The sequence below is a fragment of the Delphinapterus leucas genome, chromosome 4 (genome assembly GCF_059928025.1).
Source record: "Delphinapterus leucas isolate spDelLeu-1000000601 "Yukka" chromosome 4, BTC_Dleu_Yukka2, whole genome shotgun sequence".
Classification (NCBI taxonomy): domain Eukaryota; kingdom Metazoa; phylum Chordata; class Mammalia; order Artiodactyla; family Monodontidae; genus Delphinapterus; species Delphinapterus leucas.
The window spans coordinates 3,576,285-3,592,035 of NC_143132.1; the positions used below are offsets into that span (position 1 = coordinate 3,576,285).

Genomic DNA, 15,751 nt, shown 5'->3' on the forward strand with positions numbered 1-15,751 from the left:
GGAATAAAGGACCCATGGGGATTATTTGGGTGACGTGTGGAAGCATGGGAAGGGATTCAACAAGCACGTGGTGATTGATTATAGCCTGTGATTCATAGGGGCCAACAATCACATGTGCACAGTGAGGACAAATGCAGGGACCCGAGACAGGGGTGGAGCCACAGTCTGCACAGCAGGAGGGCCAGGGTCCCAGGCGGGGGGCACTGGGCACTGGGAACTGGGCAGAGTGCATCCAGTTCACCAGGGGAGGGTCAGGGTGGGGAAGGCAAGGGTCTCTTTTCAAAACAACTGTCGAGATTTTTAGCTGTGTCCTCCCCTCCCTGCCCCTCACCCAAGAAAGTACAAGTTAAAATAGACCCTCAGAGCTGGGTGTCCCTTGGGGCGACCATAACAAAGTACCACAAACTGGGTGGTTTAAACCACAGAAATCCCTTCTCCCACAGTCTGGAGGCTGGAAGTGTCAGCGGGCTGGGCTCCCTCTGAGGGGTCGCCCCCATCTCCGTGCTCCTTGGGTCTGCCCGGGTTCCTTGTATCTTAGCTGTATCTCCCGGTCTCAGTCCCCGAAGTCAAGGGCATCTCCCTGCCTGTCCATGTTCACATCGTCTCCTTTCTATGTGTCTGCCTCTGCATTTTCTCCCCTCTTATAAGGACACCAGTCAGATTGGACCAGGGACCCACCCTACTCCAGCCTGACCTCGTCTTAACTGAAACACTTACATCTGCAACAGCTCTGTTCCAGATAAAGCCACGCTCTGAGCTTCCAGGAAGGACGTGAATCTGGGGAGGACACGCTTGTATACCCAGCACACCTGCAAGTCATTCAGTGACAGCGGCTTGATTCACAGGGAAGAAGTGCGCGGTGGCTTTTATCCAACTTGGCTGGGGGGAGGATGGGGTCCCCGGGGTCTCCTGCAGCTGCTGGGCTTTTGTCCTGCCCCGCTTGTACCGGGGGCTCTCAGGGACCACCTCTGTCTTCCATGGCTGTCCTCCTGGGACACAGCGCAGGGCCAGGGGCTGGCGTTCGTCAGCTCCAAGTGGAGGCACACCCAGGTGCCACCTCAGTGGCTGCCAGGCCTCAGCTTCCTGCTGGAGCCCGTCCAGCTGCAGAGAAAGGCCGTCTGGGTCCAAAAGGCAGGGCTGTCCACGAGGGGCCTGGTGACCCCCGGCCAGGCACATCCGCTCCCGGCTCTCAGCTCTGTTTACTTCTGACTTATCTCTGTTCCTTTGGGTGCCCTGGTCATCAGCTGACTTGTTCTTGGGAACATTTCCTTGGTGTCACAGCACCTGGGGCTGATGCAATAGCTCCAAACCCAAGGGAGCCCTCGACGTAGAGGCCACTGTGGCAGCATCATCGGATATGTACCTTGAGCTGGACGCTGCTTTCCCTGAAACCCCCAATGGTTGTCACATGCCCCTGTATGTGGTATGATGGGTGCTGGCCCAGTACTGGGGGCAAGAGATTCAGGGTCCATGAGGGGCGTATTCGGGCCCATAACCTCTGTCCGGACTCAGGACCCGCTGTCCTCTTCCCCTCCCCTACAGCTGGTGGGCGATACATGTGCACGACTCTAAGCCCCCCGCTTGTCCTCAGTGTAAACCAGGAGCCTCCCTGAATCGGTCCATGGTTGCGTCCCCAAAGCATACACACTCAGGTCCAGCTCCTCAGGAAGGGTCGGGCTGGAGGGAACTCGGTACGGAACACAGAGGGCAGGGCCACACCCAAGGCAGCTGCAGAGCTATGCGACAGCTGGTCAGCAGGAAGCTCCCTGGGGAGGTCTGTGGCCCCAGGGCTACCCTAGGAGTGTGGAACAATGTGACTTTGCACCTTCCATCTCTGTGTGGCTCTCTGCCGGCTTGAGTAACCCAGAGGGACGATATTAGAAAGCTGAGGGGTGACATGGAGTATTTGGCCCTGACTGTATTTTCTGTGAGGTGGTGAGTTCACAGTGACTGCCTGGAACATGCTTCTGACCTTCATCCATCTGTGAACTCCTACTCATCCCTCAAGACCCAGTGCAGATTTCACCCCGGATGAGAAGCCTGCTGGGCAGCATTCTGCCAGGTCTTGTGGCATCATACCACAGTTCACACTTCAAGGCTGGTTCGCCCTCACAGGGCTGTGGGCTCTGAGGGCAGGACTCTGCCTGATGTCCTCAGGGCCCTACATTACAGGTCAAGTACCAGGCCTGTGATCACGCTCGGTCCATGCTTGTTGTATACGTGCCAGGGGCCATGCATCCTGCGGGTGGGAGGTTGCAAACCTAGCACTTGGGGCCAGACAGCCTGCTTCTTGGCCCTCGCCTTCCCTGGGCACCAGCATACAAAGACCAGGGAGGGAGGGATGCAGGGTAGGCTCCCAGGACGGCCCAGGCAGCTCTTCACCCTGGTCTCTGGGAGCGCTGGGCAAGCCATCTGTCAAGGCTGAGCCAAGACAGGTGACCCTGGGGCCTGCCGCTCTGGCACTGGTGTTATTTCATTCCCGGAACTTGAACTCCCCCAGGGGAACGCGGGTGGCTATGGGCCTGTGCGCTCTGGAGGGCAGGATGGGCTCTCTGCCCCCATCTTCTGCCCCTGGTGGACAGCGCAGGGTCCCCAGAACAGAACAAAGAGCACACACACGGCTGAACTTCCCCCAGCAACGTGTGCTCACTTCTCGAGGCTCTGAGGTCGGCCTCACCCTCTTCCCTCTAAGAAGCCTGTGCTCCGTGCCCCCCGCCCCCCTTCCCACAGCTGCCACTTCTATCAAGACCTGGAGTCTGCGAGGCTGGACCCTCTGCTGCTGTAGCTGCTGCACCGCAGCTGGCAGGTGATCAGGTGTGACCCCAGCACCTGGTTCGGGCTCACCAGCTCAGGCAAACCTGCAGATGAGGCTGTGTGTGACAGGCAAGGAGCTGGGGCACTGGCGGGAAGTGAAGCATCCAAGGTCACACAGCCCCGGACTTGGGACCAGGTCTTGCGGCTTCATCATTGTAACGGTGACCCCCGTCTCCCTGTGAGGGAGTCTTTCAGGATGGGGCTCTGCCCCCCTGTTATTCCTTCCTCAGCCCCAAGCCCCAGGCTCCTGCAGCGGGGTCTCCATCCACATCCACCGAGTGAAACTGAAGCAGACCATCAGGCAGTGGCTCGCGCTGGCTGCCGGGAGAACTCAGTGGTCTCCCAGCCACCTGCCCAGGCAGGCAGGGCCCAGGGGTCCATGCCGGTCCGGCCCTCCAGGTGATTCCAAGGGCAGCCAGGTGGGATCCCTGCCAGGGCAGCCTTCAAATAACTGCCCCTTCTAAGCCCGTTTCTGGGGGTCTGTGTTTTCCTGAAACCTGGTCCAACCCCAGCCTGGCCTGGCCTGGGGTACTATGGGGGGTGGGAGGGCGGGGGCTGTGGCAGCAGTCTGGCCAGAAGAGGCTCCCAGGAATTTCCCCTGCGATGACATAACAATCATGCCATCTGTTAGCTGGGGCGACTCTCTCCCTCTGGGAACAGAGTGAGTGGCGTGAAAACGATGCGGAGCCTGCTCTGTCTCCAAGCCTTGGAGCGGGGAGCAAACCAGATGCGGGTGTCACGGCATGTGGATTCCCCCAGGGCTCACTGGGTAGGTAGCAGGGCCGGGCCAGGGGAGTCACGAGGCGGGACAGAGTCCCCGTTCCCAGTGCAAGCACAGTCTGGCCCTATGGGTCGCTCAGGGGAGGACAGCTCTGAGGAGGAACCCCTGGGTGGTTTGGGGACCCCCTCCAACACTGTAACCCCGCCTGGGGATTAAAGTGTGGCCAGCAAGTGGGTCCACCCTGGGATGGTGTACAAAACCTACCCCACGGTTCCTGGGTCAGAGCTGAACAGAGAGAAGAATAGCCCAGCCAGGAAGGAAGCCTGAAGAACACACGATAGCTGGACCCCAGGTGCGCCCTCTCTCCCCAGTCAGCCAGCTGCAGGGTGGGGCGGGTACCCTGAATGGAGAGTGGAGACCGCAGGGTCCCACAGAGGCAGGTTGAATCCCAGCTCCGCCGGGTCCCCTAGGTAACCTTTGACAGCCATCCTGTAACAGAGAAGAACAAACCTGACTCCATGCGGGATCTGTCCCCTCAGCTCTAACCTTTGTGCTCTGTGCTTAATCATGTTGCCTCTTCACCTGGGTACCGGAATGTCACCTATGGCCTGAAATATACATCACAGCCCATTCTCAAGGCTCTGCCTCCCAGGCTTGACCTTTAAAGGCAAAACCCTTTTCACTCGCATAGGGATAAAAAGTTGCACAATAGAGAATAACCCTTGTCTTGTTGGAAGTTTACAGGAACGCGGTGACTAGACCTACGTGGAAGGCTGCAAGAACAAAGGTCTGGCTCTGGCGGCACTAAGAAGTTTCAGGCAACCAGCCATGCCCCCTCCCCTTTTAGAATAAAAGAAGCCCGAATTCTAACTCGGGTAAGATGCTTCTTTGGGACACGAGTCCACCATCTTCTCGGACTCCCAGCTTTCCCAATAAAGCTGCTCTTCCTGCCCCAACCTGTCTCTCGATTTATTGGCCTTTTGTGTGGCCAGCAGTATGAGATTGGATTCAGTAACAACATTTTGAGCCTTGGTGTGTTCCTCCAGAAAATGGGTAAAATTATACCTGTCTCATTTAGGTATGCTGTTATAAAATAATTTCCAAGATATAGCCTTCACTTAAAAAAAAAAAAAAACCAGCCAGCTGGGCAAGGTGTAAATTCGCTTTTGTGTTAAAAATGTGCTTACATGTACAGAGAACATTCTGGAAAACACCTAAGAACGTGTTAAACATGGACAGCGCCACACAAAAGGGGGAGAGTCTTCTGTACTGTCTGATTTAAAAAACCTACTGCAGGGACTTCCCTGGCGGTCCAGTGGTTAGGACTCCGCCTGCCATTGCAGGGGGAGCGGGCTCGATCCCTGGTTGGGGAGCTAAGATCCCACATGCCTCCTGGCCAAAAAACCAAAACATGAAACAGAGACAATATGGTAACAAATTCAATAAAGACTTAAAAAACCAAACGGTCCACGGCAAGAAAATATTAAAGAAAATAAAAACCAGCTGCAGGTATTATATTTTTATGAAAATGTATTGAATAAGTTTATTTAATACATTTGTTAACGTGTAGCTGATGATAAAAACAATTTTTTTGTTGGAGAAAAGCAAAAAAGAAAGAAAAGGAACTTCTACCTTTCAAGAGTTGTGAAATCTGCGCGCACCACATACCGCACTTGCGCCGTCACCTGTCTTTTCAAGTACCCGAGACGGGTCTGCGATTAAGCGGCCTGGGAACTCTTGTCGCTGAGCAGGAACCCTGCTGGCCTGCTGCTGGGTGGGTTGCAGGATTGATGCCCAGGCCTGTTGACCCTGCCCTCCAGCCCCACGCTGAGCCTTTAACCTTTTCTTCCAGCCAGGCTAACACAGGCATCAACACGGCCCTGCTCCCTGACAGAGAGGTATTCACAGGCATCTGGAATCTGCTACCACCACTGGCTTACTACCAGAAAGGTGGGGTCGGAAGCAGCCTCTCCCCTTTGGGATGGACGATGCTCTGGGGGCTGTACCATCCTGTGCAGGGGAGAAGCAGGTGGGGCTGGACCTAGAGGGAAGGGCTCCCCAGACAAACAGAATCCAGAGTGCCTGTGTAAACACAGGGGTATAAAAAATGAGTCTTCTCGGCAGACGTGGCATGTCCTCTGAGCCGACGGGTCCCCAGAGCCCGCCCGTGACCATGGAGGCCAGAACATTCTGGCTGCTGGTGATGGTCCTGCCCTTGGTGTCCTCCAGCTCGACTGGGCAGTACGTGAGTCTGTGTGAGTACCGCTCTGACCTCCTTAAGGAGGAGGGGCCGGCTGGCGGGGTGGGAGCACATGACAAGGGGACGGGATGTGGGAGAGCCAGGCTGGGAGCTTCCTGTGGCTTGAGGAGAGTGACCAGGTCCCTTAATAATTTAATAATTGCCACTTACCAGACACACACATTTTCTATCAACAGCTCTACATATTGGGTCTTGCTGTCCCCATTTTACAGACAAGGAAACTGAGGCTCTGAAAGTTTATAACTGACCCTCTCGGGCAGTGTGGAAATTAGGATTGGAACCCAGGTCCACCTGGCTGGCAGCCAACATCGAAGCCCACTATCCCACTGCCTTCCTTGCTGGAGATTTCCGAATTACAATATAGGTCTTTGTGCATTATTCTGGCACATTCGCAAGACAAAAAGAAAAGACAAATGAAAACGATCACATTTTCAATACCTACAAACACAGTTTTCATTTAGCCATTGCACTGCAGTTCCAGTGGAATGAGTCTGCTCCATTAACCAGAGTGTGAAGAAATTAGAGTGTGGAGCTTCCCTGGTGGCGCAGTGGTTGAGAGTCCGCCTGCCTATGCAGGGGACACGGGTTTGTGCCCCGGTCCGGTAAGATCCCACATGTCACGGAGTGGCTGGGCCCGTGAGCCATGGCCGCTAAGCCTGCGCGTCCGGAGCCTGTGCTCCGCAACGGGAGAGGCCACAACAGTGAGAGGCCCGCGTACCACAAAAAAAAATAAAATAAAATAAAAGAAATTAGGGTGTGGCAGTTATTTGCTGAGAGGTCTCAAACTTGTCACCCATCAGAATCACCTGGAAGATTTTAAAACTCTTAAAGCCCAGGATACGCCAACTATATCAGAGAGTCTCTGGGTGGGAGGAGGTATCAATGGTTTTTCAAGACCCCCGGCTGATCCCAACGTGAGCGAAGTTTGGGAACCAGTGGAATGAGGAATTATGAATTGGCAGCCATAGGAGAGGATTTGAGATTTCACGTGATTTCTATTTTCCTAAGGACAAATCCAGTTTAAGAAATGAGGCAAAGTGGACTTTTGCTGAACTTCAGACAAAAAGACTTACTTGGAAAATGAATAGTAGAAGCCCAAGGATGTACAGGGAAGGCTTGACAGGGGGGTAGGGAGATACAGAAAAGAAGCAGAAAATAGTAAACACTGTGATTTTCTCTTTTGAATGCCTGCCTTCTATTATACTCCTTTTGTTTTAAGGGGGAGATTTTGTTGATAAGACAATAAAGGGGAACATTGTTTCCGGGTTCGGGGGCCCTGGATTCCCATGGGTACCTGCCAGCTGGAAGGAATCCAGGCTCTATTGACTTCCTGGCAAGGTGCTAGGAGCACCCAAGTGAGAGACACCAGGCAGCCAGCCAGATCTCCGACAGAACGTTTCTCTTTAAACATTTACGGGAAGAGTGTCCTCGACAAGCAGACAAGCACAGGTTATGGGAGGGGTGAGATCACAGCCTTTGAACTCAGGAGCTGGGGGAGGGTGCAGACCTGCAGCCGGTAGACCGACCCCAAGCCAGCAAGGGCTCTGACTGGGCTTTGTTTGGGACAGCGCCGAACCAGTGCATGGTCCCAGCCAAGGACAGGGCGGACTGCGCCTACCCCGACGTCACCCCCGAGCAGTGCACCAACCGGGGCTGCTGCTTCGACTCCAGCATCTCCGGGGTGCCCTGGTGCTTCAAGCCCCTGCAGGAAGCAGGTGAGTCAGCCCCACATGCGCGGGGGACCTTTCCGGGCTCCCAGGAAGCCACACACACCTGAGCCCTGGGTGGGACCCCCTGCGCCACAGCTGTCAGTTGGCCGAGGAGGTCTGTGCAAACTCTAATCATTTCAGAAAGGTATTCAAAGTCGAGGCCCTGTGGAGAGGGAACTAGTTTGGAGAGAAATGGACAATACGTAGGTTTGGAAAGCTGGGCGGATTTCAAGATCATTTTCAGCACACGACCCTGCAGAGTCTCTGTCCTTTGTGACTGGCGACATGCTGGGCTGGAGTCCTGGCACCTCTCCCCACCCTGCCATCCCCCACCCTGCCCCCAGCACGAGGTGCTCACCCCTCCATCGCTGGAGTAGTGGGGTGCAGGGCAGCCCCTGGGGAGCCGCGTGTCAGGAGCAGACTGCACAGGTGATTTGCCTCTATGCCCCACCCATCACATGTGCGGCGTGGAGGTGGCCGTGAGCCATCTGGCAGCCACGAGCCATCTGGCAGCCCCGGTGCCAGATCACCGTCTACGATGAACGTAGCTACCTAAGGCCCCTTCCTGGAACGAGCACCCGGGGGGCCCCTCTTGCGCTTCGTCCCCGGGTAACGACGAAGGAGGCCGCGTCTCAGCCTGATGCCGGCTCCCTAATCAGCGCGGGGCCCCTTCCCACTGTCCAGGGCCTCCTCCCCTTCCCGGCAAAGCTGGGCAGAGGTCCAGATAAGGCTCTGGGCCCAGGAGGGAGAGTCACCCCTGTGCTGGCCGTCCCTGCTCTGCCGGCTCCTCGGCCTGCGACGACACCTCTTTGAACTCTGGCAGTGGCCCTACCTGGGCCCGTCTCCGGTGCCGTCTGCCCCGACAACCTGGGTCCCCGTGGGGCATGTGGCTATTCTCCCGCGAGGGTCAGGGGGAACTCAACCCTTCCCCAGGGACTTGGTGTGGAAAGCAGCAAACGGCGCTGACCTCGGAGCCTGTCTGGACCTGGAGAATTGGAGCAGCGGGTGGGCAGGCACGGGATGGCTCAGGGTAATGCATGTCTGTGCTTTGTTTCCAGAATGCACCTTCTGAAGCCATGCTGCTGCCCGACAGCTTGGGAGGGGGACTCTGCCTGGCGCTAGCGCCTCTCCTTTTCTATCACCTGCTCCCGGCAAGCACTGCCCCTAATGTGTGAGGCCTGATGTCTTAGAGAATAAAGCTCCCGTACTCAGCATGAGGACACGTCTTCATTCCTGAGACTTTCCGCTGTTGTGTTTTATTTCTACCGAGTCACACTCTCCCTTCTCAGCATTTCACAGACGGGAGCGGTGGAGGGTGTCTTAGCATCTCCCAGCAGAGGGTCTCCCCCAGGCCTGGGGAGGAGGGAAGGGTCCCAAAGTAGCTCCCTAGCTGTGACGGTGCAGCAAACCTCACGTCTAGTGCTGACCTGACGGGGAGGGCAAGCCACCTTCTAAGTGTCACTTGAGAAACACCGTTTCAAATGTAAGTTCCAAAAAAAAAAAAAAAAAAGATTATTAATGTCTTTCCTGGCGAAGAGAAAGCTAATAAATCCATCTTACCAATTGGCACTTTTTGGTATTTCTTTATAAGTCAAGTTTACCATCTGTGACAGCTTGGGTGGCCTTCTTTTGCTTTTTTCCTCTGAAAATGGATGCAGCTTTGTGGATACATGAACAAATGTCACCACGAACACTCATGAAGTCTTAGTAACCCTGAGATGGAGAGTTGTCCCCTCCCTCACTCTTGGGGACACGCAGCTCTCCATGGACACCGGGACGGTTTCCAGCCATCCAAGCTGAGTGTCCTGCTCTCCTTCTGCTGACAGGACTCTGTTAAGGTTGCACAGACGATTCTACTGATTCTACCGCAGGGCTTGTTTACGCCGCACGCACGGGGCGGGGCAGAAAGCAGCGCAGCCTCCGGACGGGCGTTTCTGGGTCTGAGCCATCCTTCCCGCTGGAAAAGAGACACTGGCTCCTTTTCGAAACAAAAGGCTTTGTTTTTAAGCTTGCACTTTGGGCCAGGTCTCTCGAGTGAGATCCTATGAACATCCTAGAAGTGAGATGTTATTCCCTTTGTTGTAGGGTAAGTAACTCATCCCAAAGCCCCTGCTGAGGGGGCAGCACCCCAGAGCCCACCCAGGGGAGGCCTGTTACACTGCGATTTGTCACGTGAGGTCTGGTTGGAGGAGATAGAGCCCCTCTGAGGTGCACGTGATTCCCCAAGAGCGAGATGCCCCGCCCGCTCCCTGAGCATTCTCACGCCCTCCACCCTGCGAGAGGGACTCCATCCTGTCCTTCCTCCCTGACGGTCCGTAGCTCTTCGCGGCGTCTGCCCTCACGCACTCGACTTGTCCGCAGAGTCCCACCAGCGCCTTCCCCCACCCGCAGGTCCCCGCTCGCCCTCCACCCCCAGGAGGACCGGGCATTCAGCGCACAACCCCATGGGGTGAGGAGGGGGCGGAGGCTGGGGACCACCCTCCCCCCCAGAGGCCCCAGCATCCCAGGCCCCTGCACCCGCCCTTCTGGGTGGAGCTCGAGGCCCGGGGAGCTGCTATCTCCCCTCACAGACGCTGCAGCCACCACCCACCGTAGCTTCCGTGGTCAGATCTGAGCCACTGCTTCTGTGTCAAGGCCACCGACACCATCAGGGGAGACGGTGCTCACCCCTCACCCCCAGGCCCCAGACGGCGGCTTCTGTTCCCTTGCTGGCGGCTCAGGGCCCCGTCTTGAGTGTGTGCTTTCCCGGGGGACTTGGGAAGACCCCGGGCCAGACTCAGACACTGGAGCGACCTTCATCCCTGCTCAGGAGAATCATCCACAGGTGGGGGGATGGAGAGATGGGCCTTCATCTTCCCCTCCTGGGGCGCACATGTCTCTCCCCAACCTTCGCTCCGTTGTTCGTGCAGGGGGCAGAGGGGGTCATTGTGCAAGCCGGGCCCCGTGTGCCCTGGGGTCCCGGTGAACGTGAATACGGAGCGGCACACCCTCCTTTAGTGCCCACTGCCGCTTTACACATTTGACTTCCTTTAATTCCCACGGCAGCCCCGGGTGATTATCTCCATTTTTGCAAGTGAACAAGCAGAGGCACAGAGAGGTTAGGTCAGGACCCCACGGTCACACGCAGTGCAGGGAGATCTGGTTCCGGTGTCCGAAGACACTCTCCCACCCCAGCAGCTCTGAGCTCTCACAGTACAGGGGGCTCTTTCTCTGTTCCCAGCCTGGACGCCGGACGGGGCAGCCTCCGGGTGGCGGGGAGGGGAAGATGCGCGGGTGTGGCGGGCGGCTCCAGTGCCCTCAGGTCAGTGAGGACCCCGGTCTGCTGTGTGTCCTGCCAAAGAGAGCGGGAAGCAGCCCTGCTGAATCCGCAGCTTCCAGAAGGGTCTGGGAGGGTGTCCCATCGGGACCCCACCTCGGTGTGCGCCAGCCCGGGGCCGGGGGTGGGCAGCTTGCGGAGATCCACACCATCCTGCCCAGCATGGAAGCCCAGACCCCAGCAAGCCGCAGCTCGCTCAGCAGGGAACGGGATGGAATTTGCCCCAAAGTGCCTGGGTGGGGATTTTAAGTTCAGCAGTAGAGAAAACTCAAGTCACTGATGTGCACATCGCAAATGAATTTTGGGGTGAGGCTGAAACACGTGTGTACCACATTTTGTGTGTCTGCCCTAATGGTGTGGCTGCCTCTCGTTTCACCCTTTGCGCAGACACACAAAGGGTCTGCGTGAAGCCCAGAATCTCAGGGTGACATCTGGGGGGTGGAAGGAACTTGGAGAGATGCCGTTCCCGGGGTGCTCTGTGTTGGGGGCAGGGTGGTTTCTGCCTTTATCTTTCCCCCAGGTATGGACATCTCACGGTGCAGCCAGCCGGGAGTCCCTGGCGGACACCCAGAGGAATCTGTAAAGATAATCAAAGCTAATGGGATGATCAGGCACTTGGCATGCGTCAGACACCCATGAGGTGCTTGAGATTTGCTAACTCCTTGAAAGCCCACGCGGTGAGGGGTACCACCTTCCCCATTTTCGTTTTCGGAAGAGAAAACTCTCCACGGAGCCCTACAGTAACTTGGTCAGGGAGTGGCGCCCAGAGGCAGCCTGCGAGGACAGGCCAACAGCAGGAGGCGGGGAGGGTTCAGAGCCCTTCCAGAAGGTTGTGGCTGAATCATAGCCCCTCCCACTGGTCATTCCCATCTAATTCAGTTTGTAAGTCACAATAGATGGGGGATAAGGAGCTTAAATAGTTAATATGTTTCCAACCTTGTGTAAAGGTCCATAATAACTGGCTAGGTTTAAAAAGGAAACACTGAAATGCCGATAGACTGGAATAATTATTCTAATTGCTGGCTTGCCAGGGGCCAGCAGATGGTCCCACGGAGCCCTCTTCTGTCCCTGCGTTTGCTGTGACTCGATGGGGGTCTCTCAGGGCTGGGTGGTCTCTCTCGGGAATTTTAAACAACCTTCTTGGCTCCGGACACTGGATGTCAATTAAGTACCCAGAGAGTGCTAACCGATTTTAAAATTCTGGGATAAGAAGAACTACAGTGTGGACTGGAAACGTTTTCTTCTTTTATCTAGAGTTCAGTGAGCAACGTGATATTTACCGTTACTTCGCCAATGAGGACATTGGGACAAATTCGCCCCAGGACACAGCCTTGATAAGACTCAAACCCGGGATGGGCTGTGGCCACTTCTGCTGGGCTGCGTCTAATATGGTCATCATTGGTGGACTTCAGCCCCCCTGAAGGCACTTAGCTGACACTGACTGCCCACGGCCCACGTGGCCTTTACACCGCCCTTACACCTCCCCACCTCCTGGTCAGTGCGCCTCTAAAATTTGAATCCACAAGTGGCTCAGGGTGAATTCAAATGATCAGTTGAGTTTCACAGGATCCAGGGATCACTTTGATATCAAGTACCTTCCTCACTGACTAATGGTGCATATTTGTAGAACCTTCCAGAAACCATGGAATGAGAGCTTTGACTTGCCAAGGAGAAGCCAGAACCCCACTGCTGCTGGTGGAAAAGGAAGATAACACCAGGCCTCCCCCCCACCAGCCCCCAACACACAGCGTGGCCACTGAACCTACTGATAACTTCTTGTGGTGTTTATATGCTTCTCCCCTCCTCTTATGTCAGTATGGTTGGTCTGTAAGAGCGTCGCTTCAGCATTTATTTGGCAATGGTTCCCTCTGCACTGTTCCAGAGTATGTCAAAAATTCACTGGAATTCGTCATGCTATTCCAAGAATTCTTGAACATTCAGTGGCACGGAGAGGAGGGATTTAGCTTCAAGCTCAGACACCTGCACAGGGTCAGATGTTCAGCAGACTCATGGCGGGGGGACCCTGTGAGGCAGAAGACCGGGTGGTGCAGGAGGTCTCAGATCTCACTGCGGATCTGACACTACTGAATGGATCGGGGAAGGAAGGACTGGGTGGGCAGGGTCTCAGTCCACAGCCAACTTAGACAAGGTCTCCAACAGGTGGTTGGACGGTCCCTAAACCAAGGTGCCCCATAGGGGAATCCCGTTTGGGGCAGGAATGGCCTGGTTGGGAGAGGCCAGGGGGAAGCGTGCTCGTGTAGGTGACATGGGACTGGAGGCAGAATGTGGGTGCTGGATGGGGCTGCCTTGAAAGCACCGTGAGAGTGGGGGGCACCCGTGGGGGTCTGCAGTTCCACCTCCAGTGGGAAACCTTCTCTGCGTGCCTGTTTCACATTTTGGATTTCCTTCCCCTTGAGTTTCCAGAAAAGCTTCTGTGGTTTAAATGGTAGGTTGTAAGGATATAAGTATAAGGATGTTTTCCAAATTTTCAGACTTGCTGAAGCACGGTTGTTATGGTAGAAACCACCACAGCAGGGATCAGGAGGGACATGGCTTTATGGATTCTGGAACATTCTGACGAGGGCATGAGTGCTGTACCTTCCGGTCCAGGGCGCTGTTGGCAATCTGGGGCGAGGGGCGGGAAGCGCGGCAATGAGGAGTGTCTTTCTGGGTGGGATGAGGGGCTGGGTGATAACCTGCCATCTGGTTACCTGGAGGGGGTGGGCTTGGGACAGGATGGTTTGGGGGTGAGATTACTAACTTTTGTATTATTTGTTCAAAGAAGTGTGCAGGGTATTTGTAAATTGAAATTTCTAATAAAGAGCATTTGGGAAGGAGTGGGGAAGGAGTGGGGAAAGAGTGGGGAAGGAGTGGGGAAGCAGTGGGGAAGCAGTGGGGAAGGAGTGGGGAAGGAGTGGGGATTTTGGTGGGGAAGGAGTGGGGAAGGAGTGGGGAAGGAGCGGGCAAGGAGCGGGGAAGGAGGGGGGAAGGAGGGGGAAAGGAGCGGGGAAGGAGCGGGGAAGGAGCGGGGAAGGAGCGGGGAAGGAGCGGGGAAGGAGCGGGGAAGGAGCGGAGATTTTGGTGGGGAAGATGGCAGGTGGTTCAGGAGCACAAGACAGCGTCCAGGGACAGAGAAGCCTGGGCAGGGAGAAGGAACGGGGGCGCCAGGTCCTCAGTGTGGTTTCTCTCTCTGTCCTGTCCCTGCACGCACACCTTCCTCCACACCGACAAAGGTAACCTAGTGCAACCCCATTACGGCCACACCCGGGTGATTAACCCCAGAGTGACGCCTGAACTCCAGTGCTGACCCATATGGGGCCCTAACAGCACAAAGACCCCCAAAGCTGACTCCTGGGGATGTTCGCCCATCACCCTACCCTAAGCAAAGCGTCTGGGAGAAATTTCCCCTGGGTGTGGGGGACGGACTCCCCCAGGCCACTTCCTGTGACCCGATGGATTCTTTGCTGTCAGTTTCTCAGTGTCTTCTTCCAAACGAGGGAGTGCGAAGCAGGGGCCGGAGCACCGGTTCCCTGGCTACTGTCACTGTCTGCATTCTGCCTCCACCGCTTGCCTCGGGCCTCTTGTCTAACCTCTCTGAGCCTCAGTTCCCTGGCCTGTGAAATGGGCTGGCAGTGACACGCTGGCCCCAAGGATGGCAGTGAAATGAGACCACATATAAAAGGCACCTGACCCTGTGCTACCACATCACCTAACAAGTGGGGCTTGCACATCACCCCGGTCACTCTTATTTTTCTTCCCAATTTCATCCAAAGCCATTATAACACCTAGCAGAGGAACTTTTTCATTAAAAGAGAGGGCAGTGCAAGAATGAGAAAATTCCCCACAGGCTCCGTCAGACCCCAGGCCCAATTCTCCCAGCTGGTCTGCAGGCTGCTGCTGTTAAAAGCAAACCAGAGAGAGAAACAGAAATCTGAAAAGAGCGATGCTTTATTTTGATTTATGTCACATTTTCATAAATGGTATCTAATTTCAGAAAACAGTGTTCAAGTCTGCAAAAAATGCACGTACAAATTTTCTAAGGAGATCTCTGCAGAAATATACAAAGCAGGACCACGGTCTGTAGAGTCAGAAAGCTTACATGTTAGGGTCTGCTTGGGTCTGTGTTCCAACAGACCCAAGGGAAACAGCCAAGGAGACAAGTACCCAAGGGAGCCGCTGTTATTATATATATATATATATATATATATATATATATATATATATATATACACACACACACACACATATACGTGCGCGTATGTATAGACGTTCTCACCTGGGACAGTGCACACCTCTCCCAGCGTGCAAGAACAGTACTTCCTAAAGTCACGCGGCTAAATCAATGTAAGGTTATCCGCACAGCGTTATAAAAACCAGACATTACATAGTTACATATTAGATATACAGACATATGCACATCTTTACACAATGATTCAAAGTGTTATTTGCATTGACTCTTGCTTTGGAAGGAGGAACAAAGGAAAAATGTTAACTAGCTAACCGTTAAGTAAAAACAAACCCGGGTGAGGGGGTCAGCTATACACGCTAACTTTTTAAACATACTCATTCTATGGAGAAACTCATTTCTGGTCACCCCCTTCCCCAGGGAGCATTTGACTAGAGAAACAGAAAACTCCTTGTGTGGGGTGGGTGGTCCATTTTGTTAGCAGTTTGGATGGTAGGACCTCCGGCTACCAGTTTTCACTGGCCGAGGACTTGAAATGAGATATTTATGATGAAGCTTGGGCAACCTGTGTTCCAAAGGTTGTGGAGAAGAGACCCCCCAAGGTACGTGATGACAGAATTGTGAAAACATGTAAAGATATAAAAACAAAATATCTACCATGGCCACTGGCATATTCTCAAAGAAACCAACCGTGGTACCTTTCAGATCAGGTTGCACCTGGGATGTCCGGGAACCCATGAATATA

The 15,751-nt window shown here is 54.8% G+C and overlaps 1 protein-coding gene across 1 annotated transcript; it reads left to right on the forward strand.

Annotated features, from left to right (window-relative positions):
* Window positions 1-5,521: 5,521 nt before the first annotated feature.
* On the forward strand, window positions 5,522-8,743 carry TFF3 (trefoil factor 3). The gene is made up of 3 exons (XM_022552888.2): window positions 5,522-5,790; window positions 7,364-7,510; window positions 8,563-8,743. Exons 1-3 carry the CDS (start codon window positions 5,643-5,645, stop codon window positions 8,574-8,576), a joined length of 309 nt encoding a protein of 102 aa, XP_022408596.2. The 5' UTR covers window positions 5,522-5,642; the 3' UTR covers window positions 8,577-8,743.
* Window positions 8,744-15,751: the final 7,008 nt, after the last annotated feature.